The sequence below is a fragment of the Kluyveromyces lactis genome (genome assembly GCF_000002515.2).
Source record: "Kluyveromyces lactis strain NRRL Y-1140 chromosome C complete sequence".
Lineage (NCBI taxonomy): Eukaryota > Fungi > Ascomycota > Saccharomycetes > Saccharomycetales > Saccharomycetaceae > Kluyveromyces > Kluyveromyces lactis.
This window is the reverse complement of record NC_006039.1, coordinates 255,779-271,344: the sequence shown is the minus strand read 5'-3', so window position 1 is coordinate 271,344 and position 15,566 is coordinate 255,779. Positions and strand designations below refer to the sequence as shown.

General features: G+C 37.3%; 8 protein-coding genes across 8 annotated transcripts; 5 read left to right on the top strand and 3 right to left on the bottom strand.

Annotated features, from left to right (window-relative positions):
• Positions 1-65: 65 nt before the first annotated feature.
• KLLA0_C03003g (uncharacterized protein) lies at positions 66-2,030 on the top strand (the record flags this gene model as incomplete). Its single annotated transcript, XM_452331.1, has 1 exon — positions 66-2,030. One exon carries the CDS (start codon positions 66-68, stop codon positions 2,028-2,030), a length of 1,965 nt encoding a protein of 654 aa, XP_452331.1.
• A 157-nt stretch (positions 2,031-2,187) lies between these two features.
• Positions 2,188-2,676, bottom strand: JJJ3 (Jjj3p; the record flags this gene model as incomplete). Its single annotated transcript, XM_452330.1, has 1 exon — positions 2,188-2,676. The coding sequence occupies one exon, from the start codon at positions 2,674-2,676 to the stop codon at positions 2,188-2,190; it is 489 nt and encodes a 162-aa protein (XP_452330.1).
• Positions 2,677-3,135: 459 nt separating this feature from the next.
• On the top strand, positions 3,136-4,374 carry RPA49 (DNA-directed RNA polymerase I subunit RPA49; the record flags this gene model as incomplete). Its single annotated transcript, XM_452329.1, has 1 exon — positions 3,136-4,374. The coding sequence occupies one exon, from the start codon at positions 3,136-3,138 to the stop codon at positions 4,372-4,374; it is 1,239 nt and encodes a 412-aa protein (XP_452329.1).
• A 215-nt stretch (positions 4,375-4,589) lies between these two features.
• MPA43 (Mpa43p) lies at positions 4,590-6,140 on the top strand (the record flags this gene model as incomplete). Its single annotated transcript, XM_452328.1, has 1 exon — positions 4,590-6,140. The coding sequence occupies one exon, from the start codon at positions 4,590-4,592 to the stop codon at positions 6,138-6,140; it is 1,551 nt and encodes a 516-aa protein (XP_452328.1).
• Positions 6,141-6,174: 34 nt separating this feature from the next.
• Positions 6,175-10,065, bottom strand: RAD50 (MRX complex DNA-binding subunit; the record flags this gene model as incomplete). Its single annotated transcript, XM_452327.1, has 1 exon — positions 6,175-10,065. One exon carries the CDS (start codon positions 10,063-10,065, stop codon positions 6,175-6,177), a length of 3,891 nt encoding a protein of 1,296 aa, XP_452327.1.
• An 806-nt stretch (positions 10,066-10,871) lies between these two features.
• Positions 10,872-12,743, top strand: NRD1 (Nrd1 complex RNA-binding subunit; the record flags this gene model as incomplete). Its single annotated transcript, XM_452326.1, has 1 exon — positions 10,872-12,743. The coding sequence occupies one exon, from the start codon at positions 10,872-10,874 to the stop codon at positions 12,741-12,743; it is 1,872 nt and encodes a 623-aa protein (XP_452326.1).
• A 317-nt stretch (positions 12,744-13,060) lies between these two features.
• MRPL17 (mitochondrial 54S ribosomal protein mL46) lies at positions 13,061-13,852 on the top strand (the record flags this gene model as incomplete). Its single annotated transcript, XM_452325.1, has 1 exon — positions 13,061-13,852. One exon carries the CDS (start codon positions 13,061-13,063, stop codon positions 13,850-13,852), a length of 792 nt encoding a protein of 263 aa, XP_452325.1.
• A 207-nt stretch (positions 13,853-14,059) lies between these two features.
• On the bottom strand, positions 14,060-15,382 carry TEX1 (Tex1p; the record flags this gene model as incomplete). Its single annotated transcript, XM_452324.1, has 1 exon — positions 14,060-15,382. One exon carries the CDS (start codon positions 15,380-15,382, stop codon positions 14,060-14,062), a length of 1,323 nt encoding a protein of 440 aa, XP_452324.1.
• Positions 15,383-15,566: the final 184 nt, after the last annotated feature.

The window sequence follows — 15,566 nt, the reverse complement described above, 5'->3', positions numbered from 1 at the left end:
TCAGATGGTACGCTCGGCAGCAAATATTGAAAAGGAAAGTCCTGGTCAAATCAAATCACAACGAGATGCCTGTAGATCAATTATCTACTGATTCTGATCTAGAACGTGAAGAGGCCGCTCAAAGTCAGCTTGACGTAAACTCTGTCACAAGCTATGAATCCCCGAAGGACCTTTATGCAGAAGAGGCAAGCTCCTTTATTGGTGGATCTGCGGTTATTTCAAGAGTGAATACCCAACGACGGAAAAGCACCGGTGCTAAATCCCTTTATGAAGATGAGGAAGAAAGTAACGAGGGCGAATCAAGGAAAGAAGACTTCAGTAATTTATTGGCAAGTCCCGACCTTGTTGAATCTAAACCAAAGAAACTAGATGCGCAGGAAAAAGTATCAAAAGATGTCGAGAGTGATGAATCTGAGATAAGTTCATTTGATACGAAGCCATCACATAAGATTTTTACCTTCAGTCTTCCATTCGGGGGTAAAAATCTTTTGCCAGTATCTCCATTGACATCAATTAGAGCTTTCTTGTCCAATGAGCAAATAAGCAACGATGGAGTTACTGAACCAACAACCAGCTCAGATGATAAAGAAAACAGAAAATTAGATAGAAATCAAATTAAGTTGAAATTAAAGCGTCAAGAATCTATTACATCTATCGAGGAGCGCTTTCTGTTTGCTAATAATAAAGGAATTCAAAACGTAAGATCAAAAGCAGTGAAACATGCTCTAAAACCTGAAACCTTAATAAACGCAATTAGAAGTTTTTCCAATATAGATCCTGAAGAAATCACAGAAGATGGGTATTCAGTCTCACGGCTTGAAACTGTTTGGGACGAGTTGGAAGGGGATGTTGTAATTTTAGGAGGCTATCGTGGTAGTATATTGAGAAATGCTGAAACTATGAAACGTGTGTGGATACCAATAAAGGCTGGTTTTAATATTAGGAAGATCAACCTTTTATTAGGCCCAAAAGAAGATGATGAACTTCGTGCAACAGAAACCATAATTCCCGATGGTATGTTGACCCATATCGGGCCAATAGATGTTGCAAGGAAACTAATACGACGCTTAAAGATGAATCCAAACGTTAATGTAGAAGACTTTGGATACGATTGGAGATTATCTTTAGATATTACGGCAACACAATTAAAGGATAAGCTCCAAGAACTTTATGATAAACAAACGATAAAAAAAGGAACTTTCTTAATTGCGCACTCGATGGGTGGTCTTCTGGCACATAAAGTTTTACAAGATTATACGCACTTGATAAGAGGAATAATTTATGTAGGGGCTCCGAGTCAGTGTCCTAATATTTTAGGTCCCTTAAGATTTGGTGATGAAGTTATACTAAACAAAAGCATATTGAACGCAGAGAGTAATTTCTTTATGAGAAGCAGTTTTTATTTTTTGCCGCATGATGGTAGATGTTTTATCAATAAAGATACCTATGAAAGATATGATCTTGATTTCTTTGATCCGAATGTGTGGAAGGAATACGGTCTTTCTCCGTTAGTAAGTAAAGAAAGAGAAAGCACATCAAAAATAGACAAGGTTAAAGACTCCTTAAAGTTGGCAATCTTATCACCAGTCAAAATGATCAAATCATCGAGCAATCTTTTGAAAGACGAGACTGAAAACGATTTTATCACTTCATTTGAGGACTCTTATAACTATCTGAAAAGGATTCTTCCAAAGACTAAGCGTTTCTTAGATCAACTAGAACACGATTCTGAAAAGACATATCCGCCGCTAGCAATAGTATATGGTGATAGGGTTCCGACGGTCAGAGGTGCCAAGGTTAAAAATCGGGAGGAGATAAAGAAAGGACTGTATCAAGACTTTTATTACGGACCTGGTGACGGTGTTGTACATCACAAGTGGTTACTTCCAGAAAAATGCGGCTTTCCTATTGTAGCAAAGATAGCTAGCGAAATGCCACATGTAAGCCTCATGACAGACTTTGAAGCTATCTCTAAAGCCTTCATTTCCATATTGGACGCTGAGCAAACAAATACGGAGAAAGAACCGTAAAAATCTAGATACATTCAGTATGCTTTTTGACGTGGCTCTTAGTATGCATAAGTAAAGAAACATACCTGTAAATAGTGTGAATTTTTCATGACACAATAGATACAATATAAGGAAGTTCTTCAGGTTTTAATTGTGAAAACATAATTGATATGTCACATCACTCTTCCATAACGTCAAATAAGACTTTCAACCATAGTGAACAAGCCGAACATTGCACCAATACGAAATATCCACCTCCCTCATAATCTATCGCATGTTCTTCCAAAGCATCTTCGGTTAATTGGAACCCATCAGTTATTTGACACCTGGGACAATTCATCGAAAAAGATTGTTCATCTCCGCTGTAATCGAACAGATCTAGAGAGAAAAGATCTAGACCATCACCTGCATTGTGAAAGCCAAGTTTCTTGAACGATTCAGCAAGTTCCTCATCATATTTTTTCCTCAAATCCTGATCAATGAGGGTCTGGTAAGCTTCCTGGATATCAGTAACAGAATGACTAGATGTATTGTTTCCGTTGGAATTATAATTCAATCCAGATTTATCAGGATGTGTTTCCAGTAACATGGCCCTATAAGCTCTTTTAATTTCGATATTACTGGCATCGCTTTCAATGCCCAAAATTTCATAGAAGGATCGTTGCATTATGATAACTGGATGTTCTGCTACAGAACCACTCAACTTGGTATAAGTGCTGACATAGCTTTTTGTTGATGTCTGTCAACATTTCAATGAAATATCAAAAGCTAACCTCATCGCCTCTAACAGAGCATTGAACGAAATACAACACAGAAATCTATGAAAAAGCAGGTTTAACATGCAGCAGAAAAAGTAAGGCGTCCTGACTAAGCTTGGTGTAACGAGGTACTATAAAAGGCATTTATTAATCTGGCAAACGGTCGAAGTTTCGTCTTTCCAACTCAATAATCCAATGGTTCGGTCACATGACTCTTGTTTCTTTTTCCTTGATCGAAAAATTTTTGGATATGCGATGAGATGAGATGTAAAGCATCGATCACAAACTATATTGGGAAATTAGTACATCATTGAAAGGTATCCCAAGGTCCGAAATAAGCTGACTGTGTAGTAACTAAGAGTGTGGAGATGGGTTCCAAACGTGCATTCACTGAGGTTGGTGTTTCAGCTTATCATGATGAACCATCTGTTGCTGTAAGTAGCTTCTTTAAGGGCTTCCAGGCACCAAAAGATACCACCTTCGAGCTATATAAGAACAAGAAGAACAGCGACAAATACGTGTTACATGGTGAAAACGATAGACTAGAATATGAAGGTCAGACTGACGATGATTTTGTTAATTCTTCTCAGTATGTTGTTGGTGTTTATGATGCCGCCACGAAGTCTGTAGAATTGTACAAGGCACCACTGGTATCCAGCAAGGTTCTTTCCAAATCTAGAAAGAACCTAATGGGACCTGACATTAAACAGGCTAACGTCCGTGCTGCATTGATGAGAAACGCTTTAGGTGAGGCGTTCGGTACTAAGAAGGCAAAGAAGGCCATTGCTGATATGGAAAGAAACCGTATTGATTCAGACAAATTGGTTGATTCTGCGATAGATATTGTAGACACAGTGAAGACTGCTTCGAAAGAACTGCCTTCAAAGGAAGAACTGCAAGAAACTGTATCTTCTGATAGACCAACTCCGTTGGCTGATTTAGACGCAACAGATGTGGAACAAATTTATCCTTTATACAACATAATACCCAAAAAGGAATGGTCATTTATTCGCGTTGGCAGTATCATGAAAGAGCAAGACCCAGAAAAGAGGCTAGAATATTTCCCATACACTAAATTTCAATATGTGGCTAACAAGTTGCCAACTCTAACACAAGCAGCACAAATGCAAAAATTGCAATTACTATATTATTTATCACTTTTGGCTGGGGTGTACGATAACAGAAGAGTTAACAACAAGACAAAATTATTGGAAAGAATAAACAACCCTCCAGATGCCCTATTAAATGGCATTTTGGAAAGGTTTACCATCTCTAGACCTGGTCAATTTGGTAGATCAAAAGATAAGTCATTCTTTATCGATCCACAGAGGGAGGACAAATTGCTATGTTATATTTTGGTAATTATTATGCATTTGGATAACTTCATTGTTGAAGTCCCACCTTTAGCTCAACAACTAAACTTAAAGCCTTCCAAGCTTGTCAGTCTCTTCAAAATCTTAGGTGCTACCGTTAAGGGTGCTACTGTAGCTCAAGCTGAAGCCTTTGGCATTCCAAAGTCTTCTGCCTCAACGTATAAAATAGCAACTTTGAAGGTACCATTCAAGCTACCAGAAATGATTAGAAGAGGTAAAGGGCCAAGAAGGTAGCTTATCCCTATGATTTAAGTAGAACATGCGTTTGTATAATACTTTTTTGCAATTGATCTACACTTCTTCAGAAATCTATTTTACTATATAAAGAAAAAGAATTATTCATCTCGTATTATCAACCTTCATCTTATAATGATCAACTAAAAGAATACAGAAAGTGATGGTATAATCGAGAAATTAGAACTTAAACATCATATATAGAACCTGTGGATATGCAAGATGTTGGGATAGGTGTCGATCTGGGATCTACCGAGTTTAGAATAGGTATTTTTGATTATTATACTGATAGCCTAGTCAAGGAAACGAAAGAAAAAGTCCCTTATTTTAGGCATGGAAATGGGATCATTACCCAATGTACCTCTGATATTTTAACTGCTGTAGAAAAAGCATTCAATACTTTATATATCCAGGAGTACAACATTTGTTCATTGGGTGTAGGAGCAACTTGTTCGATGGTGGTTGGGAAACAGAAAGATGAGAACTTAATTCCCTTCAATTTGATTCATGACAAGAACGGTAGATATCACGATATCATTTTTTGGATGCATTCAGCAGCTATAGAGGAGACGGAATATCTCAACAATATTACAGACGAATCAATCTTATGCCACTTCGGCGGGAAATTTTTCCCTGAAATGGCAATCCCGAAATTGTTGCACTTGAACAAATTATACAAAGACGATGGGCTGACAGTTCTCGATTTGCATATATGGCTATTGTGGAAAATTTCTCTCAAGTTAGGTCATAAGGAATTAATGCCAGTTCAAGAACCAAATTCAAATGGTATTGGACATGATGGTGAGCTATTTGGTTGGAGTAAGGAATTCTACGAGCATCTACAGTTAAACAAAATATTCATAGGAAACAATGCTGTTATTAAAAAAAATGAACAATTTGGGGATAGCTGTATTGACTGCTATGCGAGCTGGTTTCAATGCTGGTCTACTGCTATGTTAAATCGCACTTTGTTCGTTGTAGCAGGAACTTCAACGTGCTTCTTATATGCAAGCGATTGTTTCGAATCGTTTATACCGGGTATTTGGGGACCTTTTAAAGACATTCTGGTAAACAGGAAACATATCAGCAAGCACGACAATTATTCTGTCTATGAGGCTGGTATATCACGCACTGGGGTTCTACTTGAAAAGCTTCTAAGTACACACCCGGCGGTAAAGGATAGTGACGTCAATTTCTTGGAAACTGTTGAACATAAAATTGATCTTATTGAACAAAGCGATACTCAATCAATTCACCTTATGATAAAAAATACGTTTTTTCATGAGGATTATGAAGAATTTGAATCAAGCTTTGTTCAAAAAGACACATCGGGAAGTATTTTGAAAGAAGGTTATAACCCAACGTTGAAAGATCTTGCATTGAAATACGTCGTTATAATCGAAACCTTGGCCTTTCAAATCGTAGATGTAATCAATGCTTTTGAAGAAGGTCATATAACAATATCCAAATTGCTTATAACTGGCAGCCAGGCTAAAAACTCCAGGCTGCTGCAGATCCTGCAAGTATTACTCGAAGAAATATCAATCGATACTCCTTGTAGCGAGAGTTCAACAGCAGGCGTGAAAGGTGCTTATCAACTGGGAAAAGCTCATCGGAACAACACGGCATTATTAGGGTACCCTCAAGAAGCAACGCCTAGACCCTGCTTGCTAAGGACTGATGATATTTGCCTAACAGATGTGCAAGAACACTTACGGGAGAAGTACATTTCCTATGGAAATATCACAGGAACGAAGATACGATAAATACTGTCTGAAAACAAGTAGCATAGACAAAAATTTATGGGTTGACCTTATTTATGTCAACCCATTCGATCTGAGACTTCTGTCTATCGTCTCTCTTCACCTTATAGAAATGATTAGCGTAAGAGGACGCATTCATATGATTGAGGAACTTCTCGTCATGAGTAATTACAATCAACTGGAAATTTTTCTGGTGTCTCCTTACTTCAATGATAGTAGCTAGTGACCTGGCTAAACTTTCAATGTTCTCCTCATCAAGATTTGTTGTAGGTTCATCTAAAGCAATGACACCACAATTCACACCAAACGTTTCGGATAAAGCTAATCTGATAATGATCGCGGCCAACACTTTTTGACCTGCTGAGCACCTCCCTCTCATATCAAGTTCAGCATCTTGTTTATACATAACAACTCTATAGTTATAAGATTTACCTCTCACGTTTGATACCTCATCCGTTTTAATTTTTATCGTATCGACGTCTGTTCCACTGTAAGTTCTTTTCCAAAGCTCATCGATGATACGATTGATATCTTTCATTTTTATACTGTGGTATTTCATGATAGCACTGTCTAATGCTCTTGAGTATGTATCAATGTCATCAGTGACCAAAGATTTTGTTTGAAGCTTTATCCATTCTCGCTGATAATGTTCGTCTATATTTTTATAATCTGTCTGGAGCTGATTCTTTAAATTTGATATTTGATTTTGTAGTTGTTTTATCTCCCCTAACTTGCCAGCATTCTCCGAGCTGAGCTTTTCATAAGCAGTTCGCAAACGAAGGGAGTCCTCTTGATATTTATTACGCTCTTGTTCCGCATGAGTAACATCCATAGATGAAATAGCATTTTCAATTCTCTGGAGTTCGCATTTAAGACCCAGTAAATCTATATTTAATTTGATATTTTTGAATTCGTTATCAGAATCTTTCAATTTTTGCACAGTATTGTTAATTGAATCCTCAATGCTTTTAATCTCTGCGGTTTTAGATTCTACAGAATTGGAAATTTCAGTTAATTTCTCCTCGCACTCTATAAGGCGAGGAGCATCATTTATCTCAAAGTTTTGTATCAATTCAACTAATTCATTGACGTTGGCAACCTGAGATTCAATCTTATCCTTCCTTTCTCTAGCTTCCACTTCTAATTGCCTATGTTTTGCTTTTCCTTCGTTTAAAGAGCCACTGGCAGAACTTATCTCCAGTTTTAAATCGTTGACTTCTTCAGTGAGAATCTCTGACTCTTTTTCGGAGCTTTCAATGATAGATTCATTTTCACAGACTTCCTTAGTTATGTTTAGGTATTCTTGCAACGCACTTTCCATGTTATTGATATTTGAGTTCTTCTCTCGGATAAGGCTTAGTAGGTTGTTATATTCCTTAGATTTATCTTCTTTTTGTATCTGTAAATCAGAGATGTCTTTTCTCAATGCTCTCAATTCATTATTGACACGTTTTTGTTTAGAATGCAACGTTTCAATTGTCTCAAGTTTTTCATCAGAAATGTAAATACTCAATTCTTCTTCAACTCTTCTTAAATCGGAAGTTAATTTTGATAGCTCTTCCTCTGTATCCAAAACCTTGCTTACATTTGGTTGGAGTTTCTCCGTAAGTGTAGCTAGTTTTGATTCTAAATTTTGCAAAGTGTGGAACTTTTCCTGTTGATTGGATCGTTTTTCCTCGGTGCTGCGTTTGATTCTGGCATAATTATCTTTCATGGTGCTGAGCTCACGTTGATATTTTCTATGAGAAAGCACATCATCGTAACATGATTTCAAATCATGAAGATATGTTTCCATCTCCTTCGCGGTAGTTTCTAGTGCAATCTGGAAATTCTTGTTAGTTCTAGCTTTCAAATCTTCAATAAGTTTGGAGGAAGAAGTAACATCGTTGAATTTCCTTTGGCAAAGATAACAACAATCTTCATTTTTTGCAACTTCCAAAGCTTTAAGGTTGAATTCCAGAGTTGTCTTGTGCATTTTTAAATTTTCAAGTGCAATTCGATAAGACTCTTCAGAGTCACGTAACTCCTCGTCGTATGTGTCAATTTCAACTTCATCTGGTAAAGACTCCTTGAGTCTAGATTCAATTGAAGTGATATTGGACTCTATTTCATAGATTTGCTCCTCTATACCTTGGAGTTGATTCTCGTATTGTATGAACTCCTTTGTGGCTATGTCACTATCGTTTTTTATCTTTTTTAGGTCCACTCTTTTTTTGTCTAAAATAGAATTGAATTGAGAGAGCAAATCGCCTTCCAAATTAAAAGATACGCTAACTAAATTGGCTCCCTCTTCAAGCTGCTTCTTGATGGTTTCAACATCTTTTTTTTTCGTACTTTCTGAAGCTTTCAAAAGGGACAATTTGGCATATAAGTCGGAGTGCTGATTTGCTTTGGTTATTTGTTGTTGGATAACTTCTAGTTCATCTTCTAACGAAAGAATATCTTGATTCTTCGTTTTTATAGAGGTAGAAATCGCATCAACAATTCTCTCAGTATTCCACTGCTTCAATTTAGACTCGTAATTGTTCAGAGCTTCTTTTTCGACTTTTAAATCTTTTTCACTAACCCTCTTATCATTTAATCGATTCCTTAGCTTTTTGGTCTGGTCCGCCAGCTTATTCAAATCGCTTGAAATATATGACAATTGCTGTTCCTTTTTCGCAAACGAATTTCGTAAAACTGATAATTTCTCCTCCAATGTAGTTTCTTCGAAATGGTGTTTGGCAAGCAGGCTTTCAAGGTTCTTATTGGCTGTATGGAGCATCGTTGAGACTTCTGATGTTACGGATTCCTTAGAAATATTGTACAACTCCGATAGTTCTGTTAGAATGGTGTTCATTTTGATTTTTGAGGTCTCATATTGGTTTTTTTTAGAGCCTAATTCGCCCTGCAATCTTACCACTTCTTGCTGCTCATTTCTACAATCGTTTAATAAAGATAAAAGTCTTTCTTTTTCTGATTGATATTCAAATAGTTCTATATTCTTCTCCTCTAATAATCTTTGAAAATTCTGAAGCATGTCCTCCAACTCACTCTTAGAATTTGGTAGAATTTCTATCGAGGATTGTAACCTTTGTATCTGTTCCATAAATGATGTTTTATTATGTTTGAGGTTATCCAACTTGGACAAGGTTTCTTGAAATTTTTGATTTGAACTGAAAAGTGCATCTGATTCCTTTGTGATTATATTTAGGTCATGTTCAATGCTCTTCACTTCTTTTTGATACTCTTCTATTTTGTTCTCCAGTTTAGATATGTTTACCTTGGTCGCGGTAGACCTATCTTTATCTGTTTTCAGATGCTCTACGGATTGTTTTAATAATTTGATATCAATAGATATATCCTTCTTGATGGTTTTGAGGTTGTCTAATGCCTTAGTGAACTTCATTGCTTGGAAGATTTCATCAAAACGTTTCTTCAAGATAGACGGTTCACTTAATGGCCATAATGAGTCTTCTTGATGACAAAATATAACATAATCAAGGATAGCCTTCGGTACGCCCAAATATAATGGGATCTGTTGGTCCAATTCATTGGCTCTGGTACTTAATGTCGTTCTCTCTCCATGATTAATTGCCACCAATTGGCCTTCTAAAGTCTTGAAAGTATTCGCATTTTTCTTTGCTAAAAGCTGGATATTCCGTGTAACAATCATATTCACTCCTTTTGCATTAGTGAATGCTAGCTTAACTTGAGCTCTAATATCTTTTTCTCCAGTTATCTTAGGGTCATGAATGAACGCACCATTTTTAGAGTTTGGTGGCAAGTCCCCAGTTGTTGCGTATTTCAGACACTCAATGATAGTAGTTTTACCGGAACCATTGGTGCCTACAATTAACGTCAATGGCTTGCCAAATTCTATTGTTTCTCTGTCATTGGAATCAAAAGATCTGATCCCTTGAATGGAAAGTTTGTAAATAGCTGACATTCTTTGCTGTAGCCTTCGTCCTTTTCCTTTCAAAGGTTTAAGCCATCAAATATAGACAATCTAACAACCTCCAATTAACAACAGCACCCGTATCTCAGTTAGTAGTTGTTTTTTGTCGCAATGCCTGCTGAAGATACCCGCTAATGATTTAACTTCAGTTTTGAATTTGATATTGATAGTTGATGAGAGTATTCTCTATACGTAAAAAAAAAATTAGTAAACAATACAAGACACAACACTGTTTAGGTAACTACAAGCAAAACGCGATGTTATGGGATCGTGAAACTATTCTGCATTTAATAAGAGGGCACGTGAAAGATAATAAATGCTTCCTTAATACGTCAATACCATTGAGATTGTTTCATGTGCTACCCTAACCATAAATATCACGTGACCTATACATATATAACACCATTGTGGCCGTGTGAAAGAGAGACTTATACATCAATCACTTGTGACGAAATAAATCTCACCAACTATATAAAGGGCCAGGTAAAATCTTGTTCTTTGAGGAATTTCCAGCAAAGAAATATATTGATGCTTGAATGTTTTATCGAGACCAAAACAGTTCAGGATTAAAAAAGATTAACAGTAATTGATTGTCACTTGATTAATAAAAGCTCCAAATCACTGAATAATTTCTCTGTTTTTAAAAATTGTCAAATATACTCTTTCACTTTATTATTCTTTGTTATTTTACTCGAACCCCTCAGTCGTCCGATCGTATTGCTATTACGAACACGTTCCTAAAATAGATCCCCTTGATTATTGAAACTGCACGTACACAAAAGCACACACATATCACAATGATGCAAAGCGATGAGCATGAGGATTTTGTAGCTACTTTAGAATCCTTCAAAGAGTTGAAATCTGGGATTTCTGGTTCTCGTATCAGAAAATTAACAGACTATGCTGTCAATCACGGAAGGAACATCGAAGCATTGTTGTCGTTTGTGATACAGTACTCCAAAGAGTGTCCTCCGACTCACAAATTGGGCTCCTTGTATATCGTTGATTCTATTGTTAGAGCATTAATGAGTAAGTCAGAAACTGTAAAACAAGAAGAAGGCGAAGAAGGGAATTATTTTTTGAAAGGTGTAGAACTATTAAACGATAATATACAACCCTTACTAATTGATGGTATTGAAAGAAGTGATCCAGCCCATCTAGAAAAAATTCAGGAGTTAATAAATATTTGGGATAAAAACAACGTTTTTAACAACAAACCTTTGAATGCAGCAAGGAGTCGTTTGAGTGAACTTGTAAATAGCAACTCGATCCCTCCATCTTCGTCATCTAATTCGTCTTTAACCCCACGCCCAGCTCCCAGTAATGATAATAAGTCCTCCTCAGGTAGTAAAATTGATCAAGTCTTGAACGCTATACCGAAATTCGAAAACCTTCCTGGCATACAAGTCCCGTCTGGTTTATTTTCAGAGGACATATCGGTACAGGACTCTTGTTTGAAAGAACTTCTAGGAAAGTTGCAAGTTGAACTGACAAAGAACCAAAAATTGGTTCAAGTAAACAAACAGGCTCCTCGCTCGATAGATAATTCTACCTCTTCTACCTCTTCATCGTCAAGGTCTACTCGCTCAACGCAGTACGTTGGAAGAGACTCCAGAAATGACAGATCTAGATCACCCCCAAGAAACAAAAATGACAGATCTCGAGCACAGGCAACAACTTCTCTGCATTTATCTAGGCAACAGCAGCAACAACAACAACAACAACAACAACAACAGCAGCAGTCAATTAATGGTCAACAAGGAAATAACCATCATTTGTACCCAGATGAGCAGAATGTTCCCTCAAACCCTCATTTTAGGCCAAAACCGGTATCCTTTGATCCAACTGTGCCAAGGGACCACGTAAAAGTATATTCCAGAACCCTTTTCGTTGGTGGTGTCCCACAAAATTTCAAAGAACATGATATTGCAAGAATGTTAAGACAATTCGGTGAGGTTCAGAGTGTTATTTTGAATAATGCCCGTAAGCACGCCTTTGTGAAAGTCTATTCAAGAGCAGAAGCGGAGAGGATCATGGCGCATTTCACTGGTGGTGGCAATCCGACACATGGTTTGAGAATCCGTTGGGCCGTTGGTTTCGGTCCTAGAGACTGTTGTGACTATCAATATGGATATTCAATCATCCCATTGGCCAGGCTAACCGAAATTGACTTCAAATGGTCACAGTCCGCGGAATGGGGTGGTACTGGTGGTCAACCAATCCAAACAAACATGGTTTATGAGGAGCCCGATATTATTGTTGGTGAAGGTGTTTCATCAAAAGCGATTTCGCAAAAGATGCCAACTGATAAAGGTGTTTTGGGTCCCAAGTCTGGTAAAGTTGGTCAAGCTACTGCTGTCTCTCAAACACCTATCCCCTACAGTAATATATCTCCTCCTCCTCCTCCGGTTCAAACATCACAAATACCGAACGTTCCTCAAATCCAACAACAGTATTATAACCAGCCATTGTATCAGCAGCCTCCATCAATGGTATATGGTCAAAATCAACTGCTGGGATCGGCATCATCTGCGCAGCAGCAGCAGCAGCAGCAATCGCATCAGTCTACTCAACCTTCGGGCCAAAAATCTCCTCAACCCCCACAAAATTTCGATCCAACTGCGCAATTAAACACATTGATGAATATTTTGAACCAAACGCCAAAATAATGCTTATATAAATGCACTTAAATAATTTTCTGTATCTGATAGCCTTTATGCATATGCAATTCACTCACTACTTTGTTCTATTAGTGACACCACTTGGAAAGTTATCAAATCCGTATATCGTGATCGATTATTTCATATTGAAAAATTTTGGAATAGTAGGCATGAGAGGATGTTCAAACAATTTGAAAAATTATTGGAACATCAGCATCATGTTGAAATAGTGCCGCTTATCAGAATTGGGAAGCATATTCACCAGCTGTCAATCATCGTGTATATTCAGTCAGCAACCCTCTTCATCGACACAATTATAAATAAAAATGTCTGTGAAAGCAGCAGCAAGCTCGATTCCCAAGGCAGTAAAGGCAGGTTTGGTACTTTCTCGTGTTCCAATCGTCACTCCAGAATTGAATGCACTAGAGAACAAGTACTACCAATACCAGGCAGAACTGGAAAGAAGACTAATGTGGACATTTCCATCTTATTTCTATTTCAAAAAAGGTACTTTGGCAGAGCGTCGTTTCCAGTCTGTACAGAAAGGTGTGATTAGCAAGCAGCCTGGTGTATGGTTCCCTAAAGGAGTGCCAGACGTCAGACATAACAGAGAAAGAAGTCAAAAGCAAGATATTATGCTACCAAGAGAGGCTTCAGAAGGTTCAAACAAGTCTGATGTCTCAAGGCCAATTGTTCCTAATTCCAGAACTACAAAGGCAGACGAAAATAACGATATTACTAGTTTAGACAGAAAATTGGACAGAACTCTGCATTTGCTTGTGAAGGATGACAAGGGAAGCTGGGTTCTTCCAAGTTTCCCGGTTGATATTGAAGCTAAGGAAGGAAAGAAAGCTTTACATGAGACCGCTGAAGTGGGATTAAGAAAAATCGGCGGAGAAGATATTAATACATGGACTGTGTCGAATACTCCAGCAGGTGTTCTACAATCTGAAAAAGATCTCCAGTTTTTGATCAAATCGCATATCATAGCAGGTGAATTCAAGTTAAAGGATGAAAAGTCAATCAAAGAATTTGCATGGTTGACAAAAGATGAAATCAAGAAAGCTGTTGACGAGAGATATTTCAATAGTATACAATATGTTCTTGCTGAGAATTAACATATTATCATCAAACACAGAAAGTATTGGCATGATTTAATCACTATATATATATGTAAACCCTCCTGTAAATACTGCTTCGGATAGAAATTCCAACCCGTATCGAACACTAAAAGATAACAATCATATACATATTGCTGAACTCTGATTGATTTTAAGATTGGAACATTATATACTTGTAAGAATGCTAATTAACTTTTAAATCTATCACCATCTATCATTTGGCTTTCTAAAAGAAGACCCTGTGTTGGAGCGACCAAACGACTTCTCACTGAATTTATCAGCATCTCTCTTGTATGGTTGTTTGCGCAGCTCTTTATCCCTCTTCCCGCGCTGTGGTGTGTCTCTTTGAGTTCTACTGCTCCGATCGGTGCTTTTCTTAACAAAATCATTTCGTTTACGATCATCGGTCGATACCATAGTTTTCGGTCTGCCTGAACGTAAATCAACCATTGTCATTTTATCAAGAGCACCAGTGGTGTAAAATATTAAGCACGACTTTGACCACTTGATTGTGGAACGTGATGAATTTTTAACCACCGTGTTGTATAGGATAGACAAATCATTGTACCAATAGAGACTTAAAAATGAATCGTGAGAGTCTAATGCTTTGCTCAAAATAGATATTATTGACCCATCAAAAGAAATGTCAATTCCAGTTATTCTATTATCTGTCTTGATTGATTTTTTCAAGGGCACAAGATCAGGTAACGAATAGATAGAACATTCGTTATGAGTTCCGACTAACAATGCTCTGCCTAATGGATCCATTATTAGTGACGTGATGGTTTTCATATCATTCCGCCTTTCACAGAGAAACTTTAATCCATCATCTTGGAGTGAAAATAGTTTTATGAATCCTGATTTATATGCAACGATAATTTGTTTGGAATCATTAGACCAGCAAAGGGAATGTATGGCATCATCCGATTTCTCATCAGGGGAAAAAGAGATACAAGATTCGTAACCAGATTCTGCATTGTAAATGTAGATTTCATTCGTCTTCGTCGCTACAACTAGGTACTTTCCAGAAGGATCATATTCCGTTATGAAGTTCTTCGCTTTAAAGTTTGTCTTAAACTCTTTCAACACACTCAACTTATCATCCACAACGTTCCAGATTTTAACAGTCGGAGTGTTTCCCACTGAGGCAAACTGTAACTCGTTGGGATTCCAACTAATAGAATACACTATTTTGCCTTCCCCATGTACGTCCTTCTTAATCGATCCAATCAAGACATGATCTTGGGATCGGTCTGATGTTAACGGCGGCCTCATGACAGTCAAACTACCATCAATTCTCGACCAGGACACGTATTTTGATGCTGAATGTGAATCCAACGCAATAATCTCATTCAGTGAAGTACGGACAGATCTGCTATCCTTTACTGCAGTAGCATGATAATCTTTTAAGACCCGTTTATCTTTGCAGCAGCTTTCCAACAATGAACTGTAATGACTTTTCAAGCCACTTTCATTGAGACAAGTGATCTCAAATGCTTTAGAGGCAGTATAGCCAAATCTCGACATACTGCAAATCCTAAAAATAGTTTTAGCACTCGGCTTTGGTTTCTATGTGTTTTACTGTGGATACCTTTTAGCACTTGATGATGATTCAAAAAATTATGTTTGAATATAATATTAATAAATGCTTGTGTAGATGAAATATTACCGAGGAAGAAAAGAGTTTAACTGCAAGGAAAGGGCATTTTTG